General features: G+C 30.7%; 1 protein-coding gene across 1 annotated transcript in view; it reads left to right on the plus strand.

The window, feature by feature from the left end:
• LOC145325109 (uncharacterized) overlaps positions 1–25,920 on the plus strand; it is a 94,681-nt gene that overhangs the window by 45,682 nt on the left and 23,079 nt on the right. Inside the window, exons 6-13 of the mRNA XM_080167957.1 lie at positions 6,121–6,227; positions 6,733–6,800; positions 8,067–8,142; positions 8,355–8,460; positions 8,767–8,828; positions 10,088–10,154; positions 14,137–14,291; positions 14,649–14,723. Of these exons, the coding sequence (XP_080024083.1) occupies positions 6,121–6,227; positions 6,733–6,800; positions 8,067–8,142; positions 8,355–8,460; positions 8,767–8,828; positions 10,088–10,154; positions 14,137–14,291; positions 14,649–14,723 (716 nt within the window). The remainder of the gene's footprint in view (positions 1–6,120; positions 6,228–6,732; positions 6,801–8,066; positions 8,143–8,354; positions 8,461–8,766; positions 8,829–10,087; positions 10,155–14,136; positions 14,292–14,648; positions 14,724–25,920) is intronic.

Consider the following 25,920-nt stretch of genomic DNA (forward strand, 5'->3'; position numbering starts at 1 on the left):
GGAAAGGACTATACCCGAATAATATAACGAATTTAGATTATCAGAACCTAAGAAATAACTTTTAATTATTAGGTTAAAACATAATTGTCACAGAACTTAGAAATATTGATTTTGAAAATAGATGAGATATTTATAAAGTTAAAACTTAGATTTTCAAGGACACTGAATCCTTGGTTATTTTGTTTACAACAATGTAACATGTTGTTTACAGTTTACTGCATTGTAACATCTTGTTCATACCACACATTGCATTAGACTTATAAAATAAAACATATAGGGGATCCAATCATAGATAGGAAGATTGTCCTTTTCTATACAATGGTTTCCCTACTTTTGTTTTGTGCCAATTTTTCATTGTGTATACAGTTAGGGAGTTGAATCCATTTTTATAGAAGCAGAAATATAATATATAATCTATGATTATGGTTTGGACCCTCTAAAACTGTAATCTACCCTTCCACTTTCCCCTCTCTTGGTGAAGATATCTTCAACGCCGATCCGATTTTTGAAATTTAAGATTCCACTTTTGCCTCTCTTGGTGAAGATATCTTCAACAAGAGAGACAAAAGTGGAATCTTAAAGAACCACGTACATCTTAATTTTGGAAAATTAATTTTCTCTTAAAAGCATAGAATAGTTAATATTATAGGTTTTTTTGTACTTATTTTTTGTGTAGATTCGATATTTCAAACCAGATTAAATAGAGGATTTGTAGTTTTTGAGATATTTGACCTATTAAAAAGCCCCTTAATAAAAAAATATAAAAACCAAGAAAGCCACTAAAAATAATCACAAGAATATAGGCTTGATGTAAAAATTATAAAGTTAATGGTATCAATTAAAGAGATAATAGTTATAATTTGGTTTACTTTACAATAAGCTTTTGCTACCTGATATTGGGTTTAAACATCCTCAATATCAGAATTACAGTAAAATATAAGTCTAATAACAGTTCATCAGTGCAAAACTTTTTGAGAAAACAGCATAAGTCACCCCTTTTTTCTTGAATCTCCAATATTCCTATTGATCTCCTCTCTTTCTCCTTCTACACCATATACAAAAAAATGGCATACCATGCCTATGTCTAAGTATGGAAAGGATGTTGAAGATTAAAGTCATCCCTAGTATTTAAAGGGCAAAGCTTCTATCCTTTAAGGGTAGACCTAGACCTATCAATTGGCCTCAAATTGTAAAATAAACTCATATTTTGTGAGTTTGCATGCCTCATAGATGCAATACAGACTTGACTTGTGCCACTTTTCTAAATATGATGCATTGAAGGTCCTCAACATCCTTTCCATACTGAGACATAGGCAAGGTATGCCATTTTTTCATATATGGTGTAGAAGGAGAAAGAGAGGAGATCAATAGAAATATTGGAGATTCAAGAAAAAAGGGGTGACTTATGCTGTTTTCTCAAAAAGTTTTGTACTGATGAACTGTTATTAGACTTATATTTTACTGTAATTCTGATATTGAGGATGTTTAAACCCAATATCAGGTAGCAAAAGCTTATTGTAAAGTAAACCAAATTATAACTATTATTTCTTTAATTGATACCATTAACTTTATAATTTCTACATCGAGCCTATATTCTTGTGATTATTTTTAGTGGCTTTCTTGGTTTTTATATTTTTTTATTAAGGGGCTTCTTAATAGGTCAAATATCTCAAAAACTACAAATCCTCTATTTAATCTGGTTTGAAATATTGAATCTACACAAAAAATAAGTACAAAAAAACCTATAATATTAACTATTCTATGCTTTTAAGAGAAAATTAATTTTCCAAAATTAAGATGTACGTGGTTCTTTCAAAAATCGTATCGGCGTTGAAGATATCTTCACCAAGAGAGGGGAAAGTGGAATCTTACATTTCAAAAATCGTATCGGCGTTGAAGATATCTTCACCAAGAGAAGGGAAAGTAGAATCTTACATTTCAAAAATCGTATCTGCGTTGAAGATATCCTCACCAAGAGAGGGGAAAGTGGAAAGGTAGATTACAGTTTTATAGGGTCCAAACCATAATCATAGATTATATTTCTGCTTCTATAAAAATGGATTCAACTCCCTAACTGGTATAGATGCAACTGTAGTGATTATTCTAGCATGATGCTTTCTTGACAGCCTATAATACAATACATTGGTTTTTTTTTAATAAAACAATACATTCTTTTCTTACTTAATAATTCATATTGTAAAAATTATGAAATATTAACAAAGGAAATAAATGACTATAAAAGGATTAAATATGGCTGTTTAAAATATATTCCAAAATTAATCTATAAAAAAGCTATTTTTTTTATTTTTACCAAAAGATGCATAAAAAAACATTTAAAAACTGGAAACAATAAATATGTTGAAATCAATTGTATGAGATAATAGGGAATGACAGCCAACAGAAGTTATAGAGCAGCCATAGAGAAAATAATAAAATAGAGGAATCGAGGTATTTGACGGACTAAAATAGGCAGTGGGCCTAGAGGCCTATATTGAGCAATTGCCGCGCTGAATTTTTATTGTTATTCCACCACTTTTTAAAATGGGAATGTTTTAAAATTAAATGTAATTTCAAGACAATTATAGTTACTGTTTGAAGCATACATCTGATTTTTATAGAAATATTTTGAATTATTATCCATTCTGATGAAACTTATTGAAAGGATATAAAATTATCATTATTAATTTCTCATAACTTTGCTACTGACTTTAATCATTACACACATTATTAGTTTATAAGATTTATATTGCAGTCTATTTAACTTTTATTTCTTAATAAATAAACTTTTTTACAAATTCATATGAACATTTGACTGTAAAACATAATTATCAATTTTTCAGTGCCATCTAGCTTTGGATATAGAACTAGAATATCAAAGAGTTCATCTATTTTTATTTTGTCTGTATTTTTCTTGTTTTGGATTTTTGTCACTAAAGGGCCAAACCCTGAGAAGTAAAAACGAGAATTGTCTTAGAAAGAACATAGATAGCATTACAGATTATTCACCTATTTAGATTATTCAGTTTTGAAATATTTTATTCAATATTTAGTTTTAGTTTTTATGTATATCTTTGAAGTAGAAAACTAGCGAACCTGGTGGCTGAGAGCTAAAGTATTACTTTTTTATTAGTAAACATTCTAAAGTTTTATAATGTTAATTAGATTTAAATTTTACATTTAGGCTAATTTAAAAAAAATAAATTTTCTATCATAAAAGGTAGATCCTCCTATTTTTGAACTAGGTGAAACATACTTTTCTGCCGCACCAAGACCACAACTGGCTTTTTGTTTTTTTTAAGATTCTAAATCAAATTGTATTTTAAATATTTTCCTTTAATTTTTTTAAACTTAATAAATTATAGAATAATAATAATAAAAATTAAATTTCTAAAAAAAATTTATGATTGACATACAAAAAGCCAGTTGTGGTTTTAGCTTTTCATCTGCTAAATTTCTTTAAAAATTTAGGTATGTGGAAGTAGTATTATACCATAAAAAAGGGGGTGGGTATTACTATTCATGCTCTGATCCTTTTTCCTTATGAGAGTAGCTAAGCTAATACAGTTTTTTGCTATAAACATTATATTTACATTGTAAAGCATTTAGGATATTATCTTGATTGTAAGTTGATATTGTTACAGATTATACTATGCATTATCTACTTCATTACACCCTTAAGAAACCTTTTTTCTGATGTAAATATATATAACAAAATATTGATTTTTTAATATGATGAGATCCACATGTAAATCTAAAGACAGTTATGTTTATCATTAATTTCTGTGCATCTATTTATTTGTTTTCTTTACTTGGTATCTGACAAATAATCACATAACATGTAGCTGAGTTGTTGACTTGCTAATTAATTATCTTCCTAATCAACACACTGACAAAGACATTTGTGCAACATTCTCTAGGTTACAATAGGATTATTCTGACATTGTCCTTCAAACAATTACAAATAGAATAGCTTCTTATTCCATTAAGTATTAGTATATTAGTTATATTTTAACAATTTAAAGAATTCTTATAGGCTTTGCATTTTTTAACAGAATATGTCTTTTTAAATTTATTTTTCAATATTACTGGCATTACATATAGATTAACAAAATAATATTTGTTTAAAAGTTCACTGACTTTGAACACTTTGTAAAGCTCAACCTTTGCAAAATTGAATAAAACTTTTTAACTTCATTAAAGCATGCCTTAACTATCCTTACTTTTTAACAACACTTATGTTGCATTTTTTTTACTCTAACTATATTTAGAGGGACTCCTAAAAATTGTTATTTCGGGAGATAGTTGGTGACTTCCATGTATTTGATAAGATAATTTTTTGCCATTAATACCATAGACTTTTTCTGTCCCGATTTAGCGTTTTAAATATAAAAGTTTATAATAAATTGACTTTTTGAACGAAATTATAGTACACAGCTATATAAGAGGAAACATTTTAAGGATGTTTTATTACTTTAAAAAAGATTTTGATTTAATACTAAAATAGTGGCAGCATAGTAAAAACCTATTTAATTTAAAAGCCCAAGTTTTCAGGCTCCAGGTATGATCCTGTAAGTCAATTTGAAATACCTAAAAATCATTTATGAACATTTTATACAGCTAATCCAAGGTCCTTTTGTAGACTCAATAACTCACCCCCCCCCCCAAACTTTTCCCAGAAAATGTTAAGATGTTATCAAATAAATACATTAAATACAGATAGTTTAAAATGTAAATCAAATTAGAGGACAAACAAAAGATGAAAGCAATCTATAAAATTTGTCAAACATAAAGCAAGGAAAAGTATAAAAGCTGCACTTTTGATATGAGTACACTTACAAATTCTAAACATTATGAATGCTTTTCATATGTAAATGGTAATAGCTGCATCTGCATATTTTACCTTGATGCTCTCATAGAAATGTAATGTTTTATTTTTATGTTTCTTCAGAATGATATGTGTAGTCTTCATTATTCTTCATGTTTTATTCATGTTTAGTGCAATTGTTTCAAAAGTTTTTAAAAACGTTTTGTTTCTCAGATGTTTGTGCATCTTTATATGGCAATTTCAATTTTTAATGTCTACCATTTGGTAAACATTTCTGGACCAGTAATAATAGTTGTAAATAGTTTAATTAAAAAATATTTCATATAAGAAGTTTTACCTTAAGTAAAATTGATAATACTAGATATTTGAATCTCGAAATCCTAAATTATTAACCTACTTATGAACACAATGAATTTTAGAGTATCTAAACAATAAAGGGAAGATAAGAGGAAAATGTAGTGCACTGCACAGGACCTAAATATATAATGACAAGTGTGTACCCAATAGAGATAAAGAATTTACACTTCCATCATTCCTCACCAAATTGCCAACGGCTGAAAAGATAAATGCATTTTATAGTTTTGCAGAGCTGCTAATAAACTATATTTTTCAATAGTTATAGCTTGACATAAATTGTTGGTAAATCCTAAAATCTTGGTTTTAAAGTAAACTAAACTTTAAAAAAAATAAAATAATGTTTGAAGCAAAACCCAAAGAGAGTAAACATGATCAAAAAAATAAAATTCCATTTATTTAATATAGATTTCAATAATGTTTTGCATACCCAGATATAGAATTTTCAAATCGGTGAAATCAGATAAAAGAAAATGTATTTTTCATGCTGATTCAATACAAAATACTGCTGTGATCCAATACAATACTTGTATAGAATTAGACTGGTAATTTTACAATACAGCCCAATACAAATATATTTTAGTATTCTTAATTTTATAAGAAAATAGGTTTTCCTTTTGTTCTATTTGGAAAGCTTTTTATTACATATATGTTAAGAATAATGAAGGTTTAAATATTTTTGTCTCTTTGTCAAAATTTTATTCTATTCTCAAAACACTTTGACTAGACAACAATGCATAAATTGTTAGCATAAAATATGTAAATTCTGGGATTTACATAAAAAAAATCTACATAAATCATGAAAATTACTTTGCAATTTGACAGAAACTAAATTAATTTTATTGAAAACATAAATTACATATTTGATTTCAAAAACCTTTGAAATTGTAATAATATTTTGAATTTTATATGACCCTACATGTAACATATGATTTTTTTAGGTTTGGAAAAGACATGAAAATTTTTATGCTTATAAACTTGGTGCCTGCAACAGAAGACAGGGAAAAACTACTCAAAACTGTAATATTATACCTGAGTCACCTTTCAGGTAAGCAACAGAGATTGTTAGGTGAACTAAATAAAGAGATACTAAAGTACAACTAATTATTGCCCAAATCCTGTAAAAATTTCCTAGGTTTGCCTAAGTTTAATTGTTATCTTAGCTATACAAAATTACAAAGGAAATACCATCTTAATGGCTAAAAATTACCAGAGGATTCAACTCATTTCAAGCTACACTATTTAATGTTTCATTGTATGATATCGTTGATCTTTGTAGGGTGACAAAGTGTCTCAAAAATTAGGCATGTGTCATCATGAAAATTAGGGATATGAGAGGAGAAGTGGGAAAGGAAACCCCCCATAAAAGATGGCTGATATTTGAGACACTATGTCTCCCTACTTGATCTTTGCTTTTCTGATTTTGTCAACCCTTTTTCACTGAAAGATTATTAGTAATTACTTGGAGAAAAATTCATAAATAATGTTTTAATGTTTAGAAAAAAATCTAGGGAATAACAGGACATATTGCTTATTTTAATATTTTATTTCAGAGAGCTTTTAAACATAGATGGTCCTAATGCCCCCTGCCCTTTCACTGGAGAGTTTACTTTTACTTACAAGGAACACATTTTATAATCAAATATTGTATAAAATAATCACATAAGGGAATTTCTACAATACAATCGATATATTTGATTCATGCTCTAACCTTTTAAAATTATATATAAATTTTGAAAATATACTAGGAACAATTTATACTAGTTTAAATATTGACCAACTGATAAGTATCCTAGTCCTCAGGTTTTTAAGATTTTTTATACATGCAGTATTTGGTTAAATGTTTCATGCATTAGCTAAACAATGCACATGTAATTTATTAAAACTGCAATATAGGCTTATATACAAGCTGTTTTTTTAATGAAAAAAAGGAAATTTAAGATTGGTATTATAAATAATGTAGGATAAAAAAAACTGTATAAATGTGTATCATTGAAAGAAAAAAATCTCTGGTAAAGTTTAAATTAGAAAGTTTAGTTGAAAGTGTCAAATGTTGAGAGATGGAATTTGCAAATACATCAATTCCTTGAATTGGGATAAATAATAAGAATTTAGGCTTTTGAATGATTAAAAGCAAAAGGTTTAAAAATAGATAGGGCAGATCCATTAATCATACAATTATAAAAGTTCTTGAGTAATGAATTCTAAAGATAACATAGTTTCATTAAAAATTTTAAAATATCATTCCGTGTTTTTAATATTTTAATTTAAAAAAATCACCTGGAGTGTCCTTTGTTCAAAACATGAAATTCACCAAATGAGATTTAAAAGTTTAGATTTGCAAAGATGAACAAAATTTAGTCAGAGGGATTTTTTTCTCTGAAAACTTTGAATTTATTCTAAACTTTGGAATTAAGATAGGGTCATATATTTGATAGTTAGGCACTTTAATATATGCATATAAGGTTGTTTAATGAATTGCTTTTAAATTTCTTACTAAGTTTTATGTCTTACAAAAGTTTAAATTAATATCCAACAAACCTAACAAAACTAATTAAAACAAATTTTAACTTATATCTATTTACCCTCAGAAAGCTAGGCATTGTAAGTTTTTGATAATTTTAATGTTTTTTTCTTTTGTATTCATATTGTTAATTTAATATTTTTTAACCTATTTCCATATTTTCCTTTTTATGGTTCGACTTTCTATATTACCTTTATTTCATTAAGATTTCAAATCATTTGTGTTAGGAAAAGAAAATAGTAATAGATATATTCTATTTCTTATTTGTTAAATTCTATAGTTGGCATGTTAAAAATAAAGAGAATTTAATTCTTTAAAAATATAACTTGTATAAATTATTTGTATAAAATGTATTGGTCCACCAGGAGGGAAGAAAAGAATGCAGTGAGCCTGAGAGTTTTATTAGTCAATGTGTTGATAGTTCACAAATGAAACTAAGGTAAGAAAACATGATTGCATCTACTTAGGTTTTTTCTTCTTTTCATATTTCTGTCAAAATCTTTGAAATATATTAAACTATAATAGTGATTGTTAATATAAATGTCAGAAATTCAAAAACATTGAAACTTAGCTTTTGTTCAATAATATTCATATAATTAGTACTTTAAATAGATTCAAGTTGTCTCAGTTTTCCTCCATGAAATTTTTAAGGTTTGGTGTGTGTCCAGAAAATGTTCAAACTGAAGACAATGGAAATCTTTTCTATGGAATTTTTATCAGTTTGGAAGGAGATCCGATTGAAACATTGACCTGCAAGGTTTGCTGACTTTTAAATATTTTAAGTGGCTTGAAGCAACCATAAATTTTAAATTCACCTCGTGAAAATTAGATGGCCAATTCAAAGATTTGTTGATCCTAAAAGAATTTATTAATTAAAATTCTTCTTATTTTATCAACCAACAATAAATATATGATTTATTAAGAAAATATAAAATATATACATAATTACATAGTAAGTAATAATGAAATGAATTATGATAAGGTAATTAGTGTTACACTAATGATCTAAACCTAATTAATTAATATTATTTTCTTAAGTATATATTTATTTTCTTGTATTTAGGCTGTCTGGAGCAATGCCCTGGATGAGAATGAGAGATATATGGTTGGCACTCTTGATTACAGGTAAATACAATATAGATAGATAGATAGATCTCTGTAAATTAGGATACACCGCGTCAGACTAGAGACATTGACAATTGTACTGTTGCTATTTGTGGCGCGTGAAACTTATAGTAAGAGTATGCCATGAACATGTTCAACTCATTAACATGCACAATTATGACTTCCATAAAAGGCCGTGCAAGTAATTTGTTGGTAGTCTGTTAGATATTACTAAACCTAATATCTTAAAGAAGGCATTAGAGTATTGCATCCCATTACAATTGAATGAGGCCCTTAGGTGATGATCTTTTGAAATCACAGGAAAACCCTACCCCTATGGGCCTTTAACTTAAAATATACTTAGATAGATGAACAGACAGACATATACTTAGATAAAAAGATATTTTTTCAGTCAAGGTTGTCAAATACTTTGTTTTGTTTAAGAGTACAATTTTTAGATGGATGGACCTAATTAAAATTTCGTGTTCTAGATAATTTTAAGGTTTTGTGCGAATAATTATAGAAAGATATTAATTATACAAATATTCATTATAGTTCTTTCAAATTGATACAAATGCATATTTTTTGGGTGGTAAAATAAATTTTGTCAGAGAAAGATTTCTACCATTCTCACACTCAAACTGACAGATAGGGAATCTATGTGTTCTTACAAAATGTAAAATTTTATTATCAAAAAGAATGAAACTAAACAACAATCACTTTTACCTTAAAATTAGTAAAAAGAAAAGCACTAATTAGTATTGTTGTCCATTCGCTTATCAATTATGAATATTTGAAATGTTTTCAGAAAATTCTTTTATTTCCAGTTTGCATAAACACTTTCAATTTTGCTAAAATTTTGCATTCTCAATCATATTATGTGCTCATACATCAAAGCATATTTTATAATTTATGATAAGTATGAAATATCAATGACCATATTCTTCTTTATTTTAAAAAACTTAAGTTGCAAAAGCCTTTTAAAAATATTTAATTTTAGTTAACCTAATCCATTTTTTTGAGTGCTACTTTTATATACTATTGGCTTCGCCCCTAGTCTCTAGGGCTAAATCCCATTAGAAGAAAAACCAAAAAGTTGCATGTTATACCACAGTTTTATTAAAATGAGCCCAACCGGCTAAGCGGTTACAAGGATCAAACTTTAGAAAAATATATAGACGGACGGACAGACAGCGTTCTGCTGTGTCTTATAGATAAGAACAAATAAGGATCATTGCAAATAAAACCTTCATGAAATTGTACATATGTTCAATTTTCAGATACAAGAGAACGCCAGAGGAACGTGTCAGATGTTTTCTGGTGAAAGAGACAAAGCGTGGAATACAGGTAAACAATATTACCACATAATTTTAATTTCTCACATATTTATATTTGCTGAAATTTGTTATACAATGTTGGTTTAGATCTATCTACCAAATGGCCAATATTTCAAACAATTTATGAGACAGATTTGCCATGTAGCAATGCTGTTCAAAAATCTACCAATAGACCCAATATGATTGAAGGATAAAAACTTAAATTCAAATGACTGCTTCTAATAGTAAAATCTATATTTGGTTTTAAAAATGTATTTATATTTATACAAACCTTCTTTTTAAAAATTATTAAACAACTCCTGTATAAAATTAGAACATAAATTAACCTCACATTAAAAGAATACGTTTTCTCATTCGTTTCTCGTTAGTTAAGTGTATTGTATGGATAAAAATAAATTAGGAATTTGGAAGTTAATTAGGTTAGGTTAATTATCCTAAATAGGAAGAAAACTTTTCTACCCAAGAGTATTTAGTAAAACTTAATTAGTCAGCAAATAAAGAGAAAAAATAAAAGTACAATGAAAAAAATGCGCATACGCCATAGCATTTTCGTTTTATTTTATACTTTGCTACTTTTTTAAAAATAAAATTTTTAATTTTTTTATTCTTGGCCACGGCTGTTTTTCTTTTGATTTCTAAAATTAATTGCTTAGTCTATCACACTCTAGTATAATCTCTGTGGGTATCAAATGAAATTTTTTTTTCTATTTTATGCTTTAATATTGTTTTTCCTATTTTCATTTTTTGCAAGTGAATGCCCTAACAATAAAATATTTGCGTTTAAACAATAGTTCCCATGCACCAATTTGCAATAAAAAGAGACATTGATATTTATTGAAAAAAAAGTTCATATTTTTTTTGTAAAGGAGCAACTAAAAATATAAATAAGATACAAAATCATCATTCTCGTTTTTTATTTATAAATTGAAGTAAAATTACCTGCAAAATTTAAGTTAGGCTAGGTTACGAAAAAGGGTGCACTTTATAAAGCCCTAAGCAATAAGGCACATCATTGTTTAAGCTCTCATTATAGAGGTTTCGAGGTTTCTTTGAATTATCTTTTAAAATTTTAAGATTATAAAGTATTTGTTTAACAGAATACTTATCTCCTCTAGAAATAAGGAAAAGCATGCCTAAAAGTTTTACTCATTTAATTTGCACTAAATGTACTCTTTTATTATTCTAAGAAACAAATAATTAAATTTACTTTTTTTTGCAATGATTACTTTCTTTAAATTGAAAATATTTTATTCTGTACAAATAACCATATTATTTTGTTTAGTTCAAAGTATCTTCATGTTTTTCTGTCTTTCTACTTAGGATTTAAATTTTATTTAAGGGCAAAGCTTAGGATTGGGTCATGTCGCAAACAGTAACCTAAACAATGAATAACAATATGAAAGTAACAGGACTATTACCAGACATTGAGAACTAGTCTTTCTAAAGAAAGGGGTATTGTCTTTTATTGGGGAGTTTAAGGCTATTTTTATGTCCCCTTATAACCATTTAAATACAGATCCATTAGTCAAATTTAAAGTAAAATTCAGAAGGGCTTTGCGAGCCCCAGCCTACTTTTGAATTGTTTCAAGTAAAATTAAATTGAAGATATTCTTGTAGGTATATGAATATCTTTGAGCATGGCTGCATATAAATGTAATTAGAACAAGGCTTAGTGCATGTCAAATTAAATTATAAGCAATATCCATATAAATGTATCTAAATCATTTTAAATATTGGTAGAGATCATAAGGAAGGTTTTAAACAAATAAACAAACAACAGCTTATCTCTGAAAGAAACATGAACTTGTTATTGTGTTACAAATTTTAGATTTATAAATGTTTTACAAAATAAATTGTCAATGTAAATTATTGAGTAGATTCTCTGTAAATCTAAATTGTATATTATAATGCAGAAACTCACCGCAATTGTATTATACTCTACAATTTGTGCAATTTCTAGTAAATATCCCTATATATCTATCTACATATCTCACTTCCAAATGAAGCTTGAGGTCTTAAGTTTTAAAAATTAACTTTTCATTTCTTAAATGTTCAATTATTGTCATTGCTATGGTACTTTCTTGTCCTTGTTGTTATATATTTGATTATATGCATAAGTATATTTATCACATTATCAAGACTACATAATTTAATAGAATTCAAGAACTATGCAATTCTATATACACCTAGTAACAAGTATAAATGTCGGATAACATATAAATTAACGATAAAGGATATTTTGCATTTTAAAAACAAATAAATTTATTTTCTCGTATTAATTCGAATCCGGTGGATAGGCACCGGTTCTCATCTATACGAAAAAACTATGTCTAGCATCGTATTATAAACGGCGTTGCTACAAAAGACCAATTCTAAAAAGACCAACCTCTACAAAAGACCAACTCTACAAAAGACCAACGCCTACAAAAGACCAACCCTACAAAAGACCAACGCCTACAAAAGACCAACGCCTACAAAAGACCAACTCTACAAAAAAAACAATAAAACAAAGCATCAAATTTATTCAAGTAATGCATGAATTATTTATGAACATATTAATACAAGCACATATAATTTTTACAATTCTGATGTACAAAACTGGCATCTCAGATATCGTCAGCTCTTAAGACCAAACATGTACTCAGTAAGTAAGGCGCGCTTGTAATTTGCCATTGTACTTTTTAAGTACTCAACTCCATTTTTGATTTTTATAACTGTTGGGGCTGTACATTTATAAGCCTTCTTTTGCCGGCAGACCCAATAAGGCATTAGATCTTAATTTCATGTTCTGGTACCGATGTTCGTCTTCCAGGATTCTCTTTTCCTTGTTAAATATAGAAAAAAAAACAGCTTGTTTCAGCCCCGTTTCTGCCATTTCATAAAAGGATTACCATTCGTTGCAAAATGTTTGAGAGTAATGAATTTTATCATTAAAATTGGAAGATTTTATCATCAAAATTTGAAGATTTAAAAATTTTTCTTGGAAGATTTTCAAGCCATTATTTCATTACATTGATACAAAAAAAATAGTTTTAATTTTTTCTCTCGTAATTGTGTCGTTTATAATCTAGTTAAAGCATTCATTTTATTCATTATATTATTTAATTTGATCAATACAGATATGATGGTACACCATTTGCAGCTATTGACCTTCCAGCTCTACGATTTTTTTAGGCGTTGGTCTTTTGTAGAGTTGGTCTTTTGTAGGCGTTGGTCTTTTGTAGAGTTGGTCTTTTGTAGCAACGCCTTATAAACGGCTTTCTATGAATATAAAATTGTACAATTATAAGATTAAAACCAGTTTTTTAGCCCCGAGGTGCCGAAGGCACGGGCTAAAAAAACGCGGAAAGCCGTTTATAATACGATAAAAGAAATAACTATTAAAATCCCCTCTTTTCATTCTAGTAAAGTTGTATTTGTTGTTGTTATCTTGTTATCAATGCGCTACATATTAACATACTTGTACTTGTTTTCCTTATCTGAAATGGCAGTTAACAAACAAATTTTTCTTATCTCTTAAAAACAAAATTATAGTTCAAGATTTCACTACAAGATGACCTATTGTCAAATGCAAGATATTAAAAAAACAAAGTTTGATTGCTAATGTTTTATTTTAAACATATTTTTTGTTGTACAAACATTATTTTTGCTAAACTAGAAATTGAAAATATATTTATTGAATTGGTAAAAAATAAGTAGATTTTTCTTCCCTGCTTATCAATCCAAAAAGAAGGTTTTAATACAGTGAAACAGCATGAAGGTGGAATTGAAATAGTGATTCGCCAGATTTTTTTGAAATCTAAATTTCATTAACTTTTCTTCAGTCAAATGTTGTTTTTTACTACCATAAAGACCATATGAGAATTACCAAGCTATCATAGAGTTTACCAAGACTTTATGATTTGGTGTTTTGGTGAATCACATAGATAAACCTACCTTTCTTATTTTTTTTGTACAGAAATCTTGGGCTGAACTTTAAAATTATTGTTTAGGTGGCTCAGTCAGAAAATTCAAGCTGTACCTCAAATCTGCACAGCAGTATAGCTGGATATAGAACATTGAAGCTGAACAGAGTAGAGAGAAAGTCAGAACCAAGTTGTGTTTATCCTGACTGGGCTAGGGAGATGGACCAGCTATTAAGTTTTAGGTAAGATTAATAAGTAGGTTTGTATAGGTGAACTTGGGATAGAGAGATAAATCGAGTTAGAACCTGCAGTTTCATTTATCCTCATAGGGATATTGAGTTTTTGGTAAATATACAGAGATATATTTTTATGTAAAGATATAGTTTAGATAAAATGGGTAGATATAAAGATAAATACATCATACTTATATAATCAAAAGACAAAAAAAAACTGAACATCAGACTGCTTATTTGGGTAACAAAAAAATATCTAGAAATTCTTCTGATGAAGAATGTGATACTTGTTTAATGTTTAATCTTGACCTTGTAAGGAAAGTATGTATGACTATGTATATAATCAAATCATATATTTTTTTTCAGTTTATCCAGCATTTACCAGTTTTCTGAAGATGGGTCTGTTCTTTCTCTTAGCAATTACAGTGTTACTACCAATAGGTATATGAAGGATAGCATAGAAAATAAATAAATACCTAGATAGCTATGTGTATTCTTCAATTTGACCCTTATCTATAAAATTAACAACATGCTCTGTGAAATGATTGTGAATAGCTTCTAATAATATAATCAAACCCTTAAGAATCTTGACTTGATATTTTTAATTCCCATTTTTTATTTCAATAACTGCCTTATCTCTGAACTTTTACCTTGTGGGAATGAAACATAGATGTGAGATATAAGTTTTAATCTATATTTCTAAGAAATTAAAGTACAGGGTGTTCCCATAACAACAAGTTTATTTTTGTCTTGTCTGTTTGATATGCATTTTGTACAAGGGCGTCTAAGCGATTCTCGCCGCAAATTTGTTTTAACCCCCCCCCCAAAAAAAAAAAAAAAATTTTCCCCGGGGGCAAAATTTGCTTTAATAAATTCCCCCTAGAAAAAAAAAGATTTTGTTTTTTACTGAAATTCATTTGGGGGGGGGGGATAAACACAATTTCCCCCCCCCCTTCCCCCACTTGGACGTCCTTTTATTCTTATTGGCTTTCAAAAATTTTGTTATTTCTTTATAAATTTCAAAAGAAAGTCTTTAAAGTATAAGACCCTGTAGACCATTCACAATACACATAGAATTGAAAGCTAGCCCTGGGTATTGCAAATATTAAATATTTCAATATGTGTAAAATGTCAAGGCTACACTTACAGATTTTATATTGTAAATAGATAGGTGGATATAAATAGATATTACATATAACAATGTGTTATTCTCGAAAAACAAATGGAAAAATTTTGATAAGTTAAGATTGTCAAGATTTTAATACATTTTTTGAGTAAAGTATCTTTAAAAATAACAAAGATGTTTTCAGGTTTTTGATAAAATGAGAGTAAGATACAGAAAGGTTAAAACAAAACTTTTATCCTTAGTTTATTTCATGTGAATTACCATTTATTTTGACTTAGATATTAATATATTAATAACAAATTTATTATTCATCAGCATTAAACAAATGTGACCTAGTAAGTAATTTTGCATTTATTTACAGTTGCAAATTTATTTGTAAATTTTAATTTAGAACCATGATAAATACTGAATGATATACCTTTAAATATTCTATTTTTAAAATTTTATTACCCATTTTGTTAGGAACATGAAAAAGTACATATCACAAAATATTCTTAAATCTAGTATACTTCTAACAATCAATATTGACAAACTTGTGAATTAGATGAGTCTCAACAAGGATGACAACATCCATAAAAGCGAAGCTCTGAAACGGTAGGACAAACGGACATTAACACTTGTGTAATGTCAGAACTGAATAATCAGAATGCGAATGTATAAGAGTTAAAGCAAAATTGTAAGTAAATTTGTTGAAAAACTGCTTGATACAGGATAATGATTATGGACATACTTACATTTTTAGGACTTGATTATAGAGTTGCTTCGCTTATAATATTGTACTTTGTTGTCCCAGGAATCAGTATACCAAAAATCAGACCAATCGGATAATTAGGTCACATACAAATTTGTTGTTAAAAATGTAAAAAAAATCAACATGTTTAAAATGGACGTACGGACATTCTGGTAATGATTATAGAGTTGCTACGCTTTCTAACTCGTACCTAACTATTACAGGAATCACCATGCAAAATTTGAAATCGATAGGACAATTCTAACATGCATAAATTAACGAAAAAAAACTATTTAAAAAAGTAAAAAATCAACATGTTTAAAATGGACGTACGGACATTTTGGTAATGGTTATAGAGTTGCTACGCTTTCTAAATCGTACCTAACTACTTGTTTCGGTATGTTTTTCTTGTATTCCCTGGCAAGTTCGAACCCATTAATCCCTGTTTCCTTACACCAAATTTCCTAGAGAATGAGTGTGTTACGCGGCATTCCTAACTATCTCCGCGCGGCGCGTGGCTTGTAAACAGACAAAAGAAACGCGCACTTTTCCTTTGATTAGTCCCACGTGAAGAGCTACGTGATTGAAAATAATGTATTGCTTGAATATACATGCGCTCTGATGTGTGGAATATCTCAAATAAGCCTTCTGCTTAGTTTGACATCATAATGTGGTAAGAATTTATCTTTAATTCTTAATAATAAGCGTAGTATGGTATATTTTTACAAAGAAATTTAAAACATTAATTTTTCAACAAATAGACCATTTAACTGCTAACTTTTGACATACGAATATTTTCCATAATTTTATTGATCATTTGAATCTAAAATTATCAATTTCTGATGCTATTTAATATGTTTCGTGCCAATTTAAAGTTTTTTAGAAATTTTATATTTTTAATTAAATTGAAATCACGCAACCTCGATCTTACAAGAATAGTAACCATTAATTTTATGATATTAATTCTTATATTTTTGTTTTAGACTCACTGTTTTCATGGTAATAAATACACATTCGTAAACATTCACATGTTGGTCATTCGGAGGGCTTGGAGATTAAGAATTCGTGAACGGCAAGGCATGCGTTCCGAAACAATGAAAACAAGACAGAACAGATGCAGCTAAGAACATTCTGTGAAGTTTTGTGAATGTGTTGGTTGTGATACCTTACCACACATTATTATTATAGTCATAATCAGTACAGTTAACTTTAGTGACAATTATGGGTCCTAAAAAGAATAAAGGTGAACAATTTATTTATTTTTTTTTTTATTTATTTTATGACACACATAACAAGTAAAAATAATAACAGTGTTATAATACAGGTATTAAATATTCATATACAAACAAAAAAATTGAATATGAATAAAATATTAAGGACAGATCAAATAATAATTATGTACAGTGTCAAAGGACTAAACAATCTCGTGAGAGGTAATATATCTCGTGAGAGGCTGCGTCCAGCCGTTGATGCCCTAACCAGTGAGCTAAATAGAGTGATGAAGTTGGTCAGTGATACTTCAGAACTTAATGTTAGACATCTCACTAAGGAATCAATCCTTGTCCATGACAAGTTCGAGACATTTGACAGCATCATGGTCGGTTTTAGCAAGCTTGGTTTGAGAATCCAAGAGCTTGATGAGTTTAGTGACATTTATTCTGATATAGTTACTGTACAAAAAGACTATAGTGCCTTGAAAGACGCTCTTGATGCTATAGAAGAGCTTAGTGACATTCAAAGTGTTGTTGATGTTGTTGGTGATAATTTGCCTAACCATCAGGCTGAACTTTATGATCGATGTTTGAAGATTGTGAAAGTTATTAAAGGGCCATACTTTCCCTTGCCTGATGCAATTATAAACACTTTGTCTGCTTTGATGAAACGTCTGGCTGAGGTTAAGCTTGAACCTGTGAAGCCACCCACGACGACGGCGGGTGCCTCGACAGCATCGCCATTTGTGTCACCGTTTGGCACACCACAGTTCGTCGCCGGTTCTATGTTCACGCCAGGATATATGAATCGTGTCGACGAACGTCTTCTTCCATCTTTCGACGGCCTGGAAGCTTCCTATGTAAGTTTTAAAGACACTTTTAAAAAGCTTACTGTAGGACAAGACCCGTCGTATTTACAGTTATTGTTGAGCAGTGAAAAGGTCTGTAAAAATAAAGAGCTTAGACTCCAGTTAATTCAGATTCAATCGCATGAATCTCAGTGGGCCTACCTTGACGCACGTTTTAAGTCCAAAACACGTCAGATGCTCTGCCTTTTCAACCAATGGGAGAAGAAGTCTAAACCGTCGGACTCCAACCAGATTGTGACTGTGTTAGCAGAGTTTGGCGGAGCAGTTAGCCAGCTGGAGCAGCTGACTAAAGATGATGAAGATGATGAAGTTACCACTAGCCAGTGGTTGACTGTGATACTTCTTGAGATGTTATCCAAGAAGTTGCCACGTGATTTTCAAGATAAGCTCAATTTATCATTGGGCTCGATGGATGTCCCAAACGTCCCAAAGCTGTTAAAGATTATTGAAGAACAGCGTGGCGCCATTTTAATGAGGTGTTCGACTGATATGGACACCCCCTCTAAGAAGAAAGGTAACCCTGCGACAGCCGCTACCGCCGTAGGTAAACCTGGTAAATCTAAGATGAAGCAGTCATGTTTTGTTAATGGCTGTGATGACATGCACTTACTTTACAAGTGCCCAAAATTTCATGACCTGTCAGTGTCAGAAAGGAAGAGTATTGTGGAGAGTGCTGGATGCTGTTGGATTTGTTTGCAAAAAGGGCATAAATCTGTGGATTGCCCGAAGGCAGATGTAATAGGCGGCTGCAAAGTGGACAATTGTGGTCAGGCCCATAACAACCTTTTGCATGAGAGTGTTGATATGGCTGCCGCCGTCTATGAAGTACATACTTCCCCTGAGGCGAACCTAATGTTAATGTTACAACAATTAGACGTCGTTGACATTAATCGCCAGAAGGTCCCAGTGAACGCTTTGTGGGACACTGGTTTAACTACCACAATGGTAACCCAGTCACTTGTTAATAAACTTCAGTTACCTTTTACTGGACGTTCAGCAAGAATTTCTCTAGCTGACGGTGAAGTTAAACGTCTCCCGACGGTCAAGTTATGTTTAGTTGATCGACACAAAAATTATCACATATTAGAACCTGTGGTAGTGCCTCTCATTGGTCCAAAAGAGGCGATCTGCTCCATAAATCCTGTGGAGGCAGCTGTTTTGTTTGATATGAAACCTGAAGATTTTACTTTGGTTGATGGGCAGGTTGATTTGCTCGTAGGGCACCTGCACCCATCGATGTTTCCCTACTCTGAACGTTCAGTAGGAGAAACCATGCTTTACTCCAGCCTGTTTGGATCTGGATATTTTGCTGTTAGTGCTAATGGTTTAGCAAAGAGTAGGTATGTTGTCTGCTCAGATGTTCAGCCGCAGCCGACTGTTGGTGCTGCTTGTGATGCTATTATTGAACCTGTTGGTTCTGTTTGTAACGCGGCTGATGAACCTTTTGGTTCTGCTATTGCCGCAGCCGTTGACAACATGGCTACGGCGGGTGTTGCCGTGGCTAATATTGATAATGATGTTAGTTGTGCTGCAGTTATTCCTGATGATATTGGTAACGATACTGTAGTCGTTGATAACTTTGTTACGGCGGGTGTTGAGCCGCTGAATGATTCGGTTCCAGCCGGACAAGAGCCGACGGGAGTTTCGGTTCCGGCTGGACAAGAGCCGATCAGAGTTTTGGTTCCAGCTGGACAAGAGCCGACGGGAGTTTCGGTTCCAGCTGGGCAAGAGCCGATAAGAAATTCGGTCTCGGCCGGACAAGAGCCGACGGGAGTTTCGGTTCCGGCCGGACAAAAGCCATTAGATGATTCTAAGTTTTATGACAGCCACACTTTTATTACGTGCCCTGGTGGTGTTATGAATCAAGAATCGACTTGGTTGCTGCCAAGCTGGCCGCCCGACGCAGGGTAAGAGGCCTGCCAATGGCGGGTGGAAATATGGCGGGTGTTGCCGCCAGAAAGTCATTGAAATTTTTCAAACCACACATATCTAATCTACGACATAAACTATTATGTGAAAATGATTTTAAAGAAAAAATTACAAGTTATATATTAGGCTTGTGAAGGGAACCAAAATGGGTTCTGTAAAGAATAAGTATTCATTATTCAACTAATTTTATTGTTCATACCTAAGCACAAAAATTCTACAAAACTGTTTAGACTTTTAAAGCAGATTTTAAAAAGATTTTGTTTCTTTAAGTATGATTTTGAAAAGCAAAAGTTCGTGTATATTAAATACCAAATGATTTTGCAGATTTTAAATTGAGAAAAATAGATTTTTTTACAAATTATTTTTCTAGTTTTTTTTATGATTCACGTTTACTTAAAAAATGTTATTTCTCAGATTCTCATATGAAATAATGCATTAAAGTAAAGAACAATATGTAATATTATTATGATAATGTTTAAAATATTCCTCATTATTATTTTAAAAGATTATCGCAAAAAATCAAGATATTTGTTTAAATTTGTAAGCAAATCAAAGATTTTCTTTCAATTCCGGAGGCAGAGATTCTTAACAATTCATGTACAAAAGTTTTTTTTTTGTTCACTCCGGGAGCTGGGATTCCTATTAATCCACGCGTAAAGATTTTTTTTCATTCCGAGAGCAGAGATTCGTAGTAATATACGTACCTAGCGGTTTCGGACAATTTTAAACCTTGAGAAAATACTTTAGCAATTATTTTCCTAAGTACATATATTTTTTGTTCATGTTTAAGCATTTATAATAATGAACACGATGTATGATATTATTAAAATATTGATTATTATTTTATATGAATATCACAGAATTAATTTAAGATAAACTATGCATATTTTAAATTAACTCTACCTTCATTTTTATCGTATATATTAAAATACTGCTTCAATGCATTTATTTTTTGTAAAAAGAAATTAACCATTTCTTAAGATTTTTTCAAGAGACAAAAAACGCAAATTTGATACGATTTCGTTTAAACTTTCAAATCGATGCAAGATTTTTTTCATTTGAAATGCAAACTTAAGTTTTTTATACGTTTACGCAAGTTCTTTCAATGATTTAAGTCTTTCCAGGACCAGGGATTCTTTTCGCGGAAAATTTCCTAGGTACCTGCACAGATATAAACATTTTTATCCTTGTTGGATTGAAATTTGATATGATAAGAAATTAACAAAATGAGATTTTTACATCATTTAAATATTTCTTTAAGATTTATTACAATCACATAAATAATTTAATATTACATGCATATTAAAATTATTACTATTTACCTTTTAACCGATGTACCTAGAGAAGTTCTTTTCTTATATTGAGCTTTTGTTTTATTTTGGTAATTTAATTTGCATATTTCAATTGCAATTTTATTTTACGCAATTTTGATTCACGAAGATTTAAAATTATGAAATTTTAATTTTCCGATGTTTGATGATTTTTTTACAGTCATATTTTATTTAGATTTAAGTATCTATTTTATTAAACATGTTAGATTTAAGGATCTTACCTATCTTATCTTAAAAATGTTTAGATGTAAGCCCGAGTATTTTTCCGCTGGAAACAATGCTAATTATTGAGAAGTTTTTTATGAAATTCTACTTTTCTTTTCTAGCAAAAAGATTTAGTAGAAAAAATGTCATTATTTAATCTTTCTTTCTTTTGATGGAAAAGTTTGAGTTGATTATTTAATTATTGATGCGATTTTTAGTATAAAAATCATTTACCTGTTTTATTATGTAGGTGCCTAATTGAAGTTTAGGTACTATTGATTATTATTAATTCATGTATTCGCAATTACATGGTCTGTAATTCTAAATTTATTGAGATTATGAGGCCATGATATAATGAGATGTGTGAGTGGTAAATGTGCAATTCATGTATATTGAATGCTTTTCCCATTCCTTATTCCTATCCTTATGTGGTAGTGGACTCGGTTTGAGTTATTGTGGTATTTGCGAGTTACCATAATTAATTTTAGGCCTTATGGCCATAACATTTTAAACTCTTGTGGTTTATGTGTTGTGAGATTGTGATTTAGTGGACACTGTCTGCACGCATATTGCAAAGATGAGGTATTGTGTTCGATTCCCAGTGAATAGACGGGTGTGTTTCGGTATGTTTTTCTTGTATTCCCTGGCAAGTTCGAACCCATTAATCCCTGTTTCCTTACACCAAATTTCCTAGAGAATGAGTGTGTTACGCGGCATTCCTAACTATCTCCGCGCGGCGCGTGGCTTGTAAACAGACAAAAGAAACGCGCACTTTTCCTTTGATTAGTCCCACGTGAAGAGCTACGTGATTGAAAATAATGTATTGCTTGAATATACATGCGCTCTGATGTGTGGAATATCTCAAATAAGCCTTCTGCTTAGTTTGACATCATAATGTGGTAAGAATTTATCTTTAATTCTTAATAATAAGCGTAGTATGGTATATTTTTACAAAGAAATTTAAAACATTAATTTTTCAACAAATAGACCATTTAACTGCTAACTTTTGACATACGAATATTTTCCTTAATTTTATTGATCATTTGAATCTAAAATTATCAATTTCTGATGCTATTTAATATGTTTCGTGCCAATTTAAAGTTTTTTAGAAATTTTATATTTTTAATTAAATTGAAATCACGCAACCTCGATCTTACAAGAATAGTAACCATTAATTTTATGATATTAATTCTTATATTTTTGTTTTAGACTCACTGTTTTCATGGTAATAAATACACATTCGTAAACATTCACATGTTGGTCATTCGGAGGGCTTGGAGATTAAGAATTCGTGAACGGCAAGGCATGCGTTCCGAAACACTACTAAAGGAATCACAATGCAAAATTTGAAATCGATAGGACAATTCTAACATGTCTAAATTAACGAAAAAAGCTATCCGTTACGGACGGACGGACGGACCGACCCTAATTATAGAAAAGCTTCGCTTTTAAAAATAGTAATAATGTATACATTATAATTATTTCTATATTCTGATACTAAAGAGACACTGGACAAAATATTAAAATTATACAATCATTTTTTAAAAATTCTTTGACAAATAAACTATATTAATTTAAAGTTTGACTTTATGACTTCCCTGAACTTTTCAATTACAATGGTATTACAGTGGTATTAACACCAAATAAAAAAAACATCCTAACTCTATGAAAAAAATAAACAATTTCATTAATATTTGATGAGTAAATATTAATCTAACACATTCTAAGGGAAAATTTTTGATAAATATCAGTGTAATAGTTTCTCTTTAGTAAATAGATGCTGATAATATCTGCATTTTTATACATCACTACCAGATATTAATTCTTTATCAATGTCTGGTAAGATATTAAAAATACAGGGATAGAATAATGCAAGAGAAGTTCAGAATAATTATGTACCCACTTGACAGGGGCGTCCAAGCTTTTTTTTTGGGGGGGGGGTAAAAAATTTTAGGGGGGGGGGGGTAATTCGTGTTTGGGGGGGGTAAAATGGCGCGCGAAGCGCGCCGAAATTTTTTTTTACCCCCCCCCAAAATTTTTACCCCGGGGGTAAAATTTGATTGGGGGAGGTAATTACCCCCCCTAAAGTCTGTTAGGGGGGGTAAATACTCCCCCCAAATCTGTTGGGGGGGGGTAATTACCCCCCTCAAACTAATTTACCCCGGGGGTAAAATTTTTGGGGGGGGTAATTTAATTATGTAAAAAAAGCACCTACCTAATCTATTAAGTTAATAAGTACTATCCTATAACATAAAGTAGTAAGTAAGGTTTATTTGACTATAGCTTCAGATTTCATTACTTTTAATACTGAGTTCTCCTTTTTAGGAAAGCTTCACATAGATCCCATGATGGTTCCACACTATTATAGGTCAATCCTTTGAGTGGTTTTAGGCTATTTTTCTCCTCCCTTTTTACCCTTTAGAAAATACGAGTTCTTAGATGCTAAGGGCGCCACTACTATTCAAATATATAGTAGTATCTCATTCTTTAGAACATAAAAATACAATAATTAACTCACTAACAAATGAACCAATATGATTATACTTTAAAGTGAAGCGTCTTATAGGTCCTGGTAAGTTTTATAACTAGTTTTGAGACACCCTGACATCCTCCCAAAAGAAATCGCCTATAGAAATTCCTTTTCATTATTTAATGAAATATTAAATTTAGTTAGGTATCTATTTTATGGAATCTTCAGTGCTTTACAATTACATCATAGATCCCCGGGATGGTTTTAGCCCTGATAAAGGCCCAAGCAAATAAAACATGATCAAAATATTAAATTTTTTGTTATCATGGTTAAGAACTGTTTTAACTGGTTGGACTATATTGGGGTATAGTCCCTTTTGTGGCAACGCTCTTTAAGGGGCGTTTCTTCGTTTTTTTCACACAAGCTTCTCTCCTATTTCTAGCCCCTGCGGGGGGCCAATTGCTTAACCATGTGGGGCAATCACCTAAACCAATATAACCTATCCTAAAATAAACTATCAAAAGCCATTTTAAAAATACGACGAATTGCCCCTTAAGGGGCGTTGCCACGATGCAAATTTTCAGTAAAATTTTTTTTAAGAACATTCAAGTTGGGGGGGGTAAATACCCCCCCTAAAAAATTTTTTTTTAAAGAACATTTAGTTTTGGGGGGGTAATTACCCCCCCCCCCAAAATGGTTTGGGGGGGGTAAATACCCCCCCCCCAAAATCGTTGGGGGTGCCTACGGCACCCCCAAGGTAGGGGTAATTTTTTTTTGGGGGGGGTATTGTTCACAAAATTTTGGGGGTGCCAAATGGCCCATTACCCCCCCCCCCCTTGGACGCCTATGCCACTTGAAATAACTTACTAAACATTTTCACATACTATTACTTTAGAATAAAGCATAACCACATCTTTACATTTACCCGCGACCGTGGCTCAACACGTAGCGCATCTGCTTGTCGTCAGAAAAGGTTCGAATCTCGATCCTTCACCGCGTCTTAACTAAAGACGTTAAAAATGTTTCCTACTGCTGCTATGTCAGGTGCGAGACATAAATAGTTAGAGTAGGGGGGATGCCTTGACCCAAAACAGGCGCAACTCACTACCATGCACAGTTAGGACTTCTCAGACAAAGGTCGTGTAAAGAAAGGGTTTGTTTTCTGATGGGCAAATGGACGCTTTACACTGCAATCATTGGGCTTAGTGCTGACAACCCTATCCCATATCCATAAAAAGCCACACTGTTACAGAAACACTGACAAATTGTCAGCGGCCTATGCTCCCCCTGTGGAGTGAACAGGGCTTGTTACTGTTACTGTTTTACATCTTTAATTTGCACTTTATTTTACTCTCTATTATCTTATTTCAATAAAAACCTTACCTAATATTAATACAAGTTGAAACCAAGAAATTTTACATGCAATACAATATCCTGAAAATATTCCAGAGCTGGATCTTTAAATCATTTAAATGGTGCGCCAAATCGGGGTGCACCGAATTTCGTAAAATGCTGTGCTCTCATTGGTGGAAAGTTGGCTCACCCCGATTTGGCGCACTATTGAAATGATTTAAAGATCCAGCTCAGTATAAAATAGTCGCTATATAATAGTTATTTCTAGCATCGTATTATAAACAGCTTCATATCCACCGGATTCGAATGGATACGAGTAATGTTAATCTAGTATCCTCCCTGATTAATGATGCTGGGAAGTGGTATACATTTACTAGTGAGTTTACAAAACAACAAGCAAAGTTCTGTAGTTGTA

This window comes from Acartia tonsa, chromosome 7, assembly GCF_053477335.1.
Source record: "Acartia tonsa isolate MP-2025a chromosome 7, ASM5347733v1, whole genome shotgun sequence".
Taxonomy (NCBI): Eukaryota; Metazoa; Arthropoda; class Copepoda; order Calanoida; family Acartiidae; genus Acartia; species Acartia tonsa.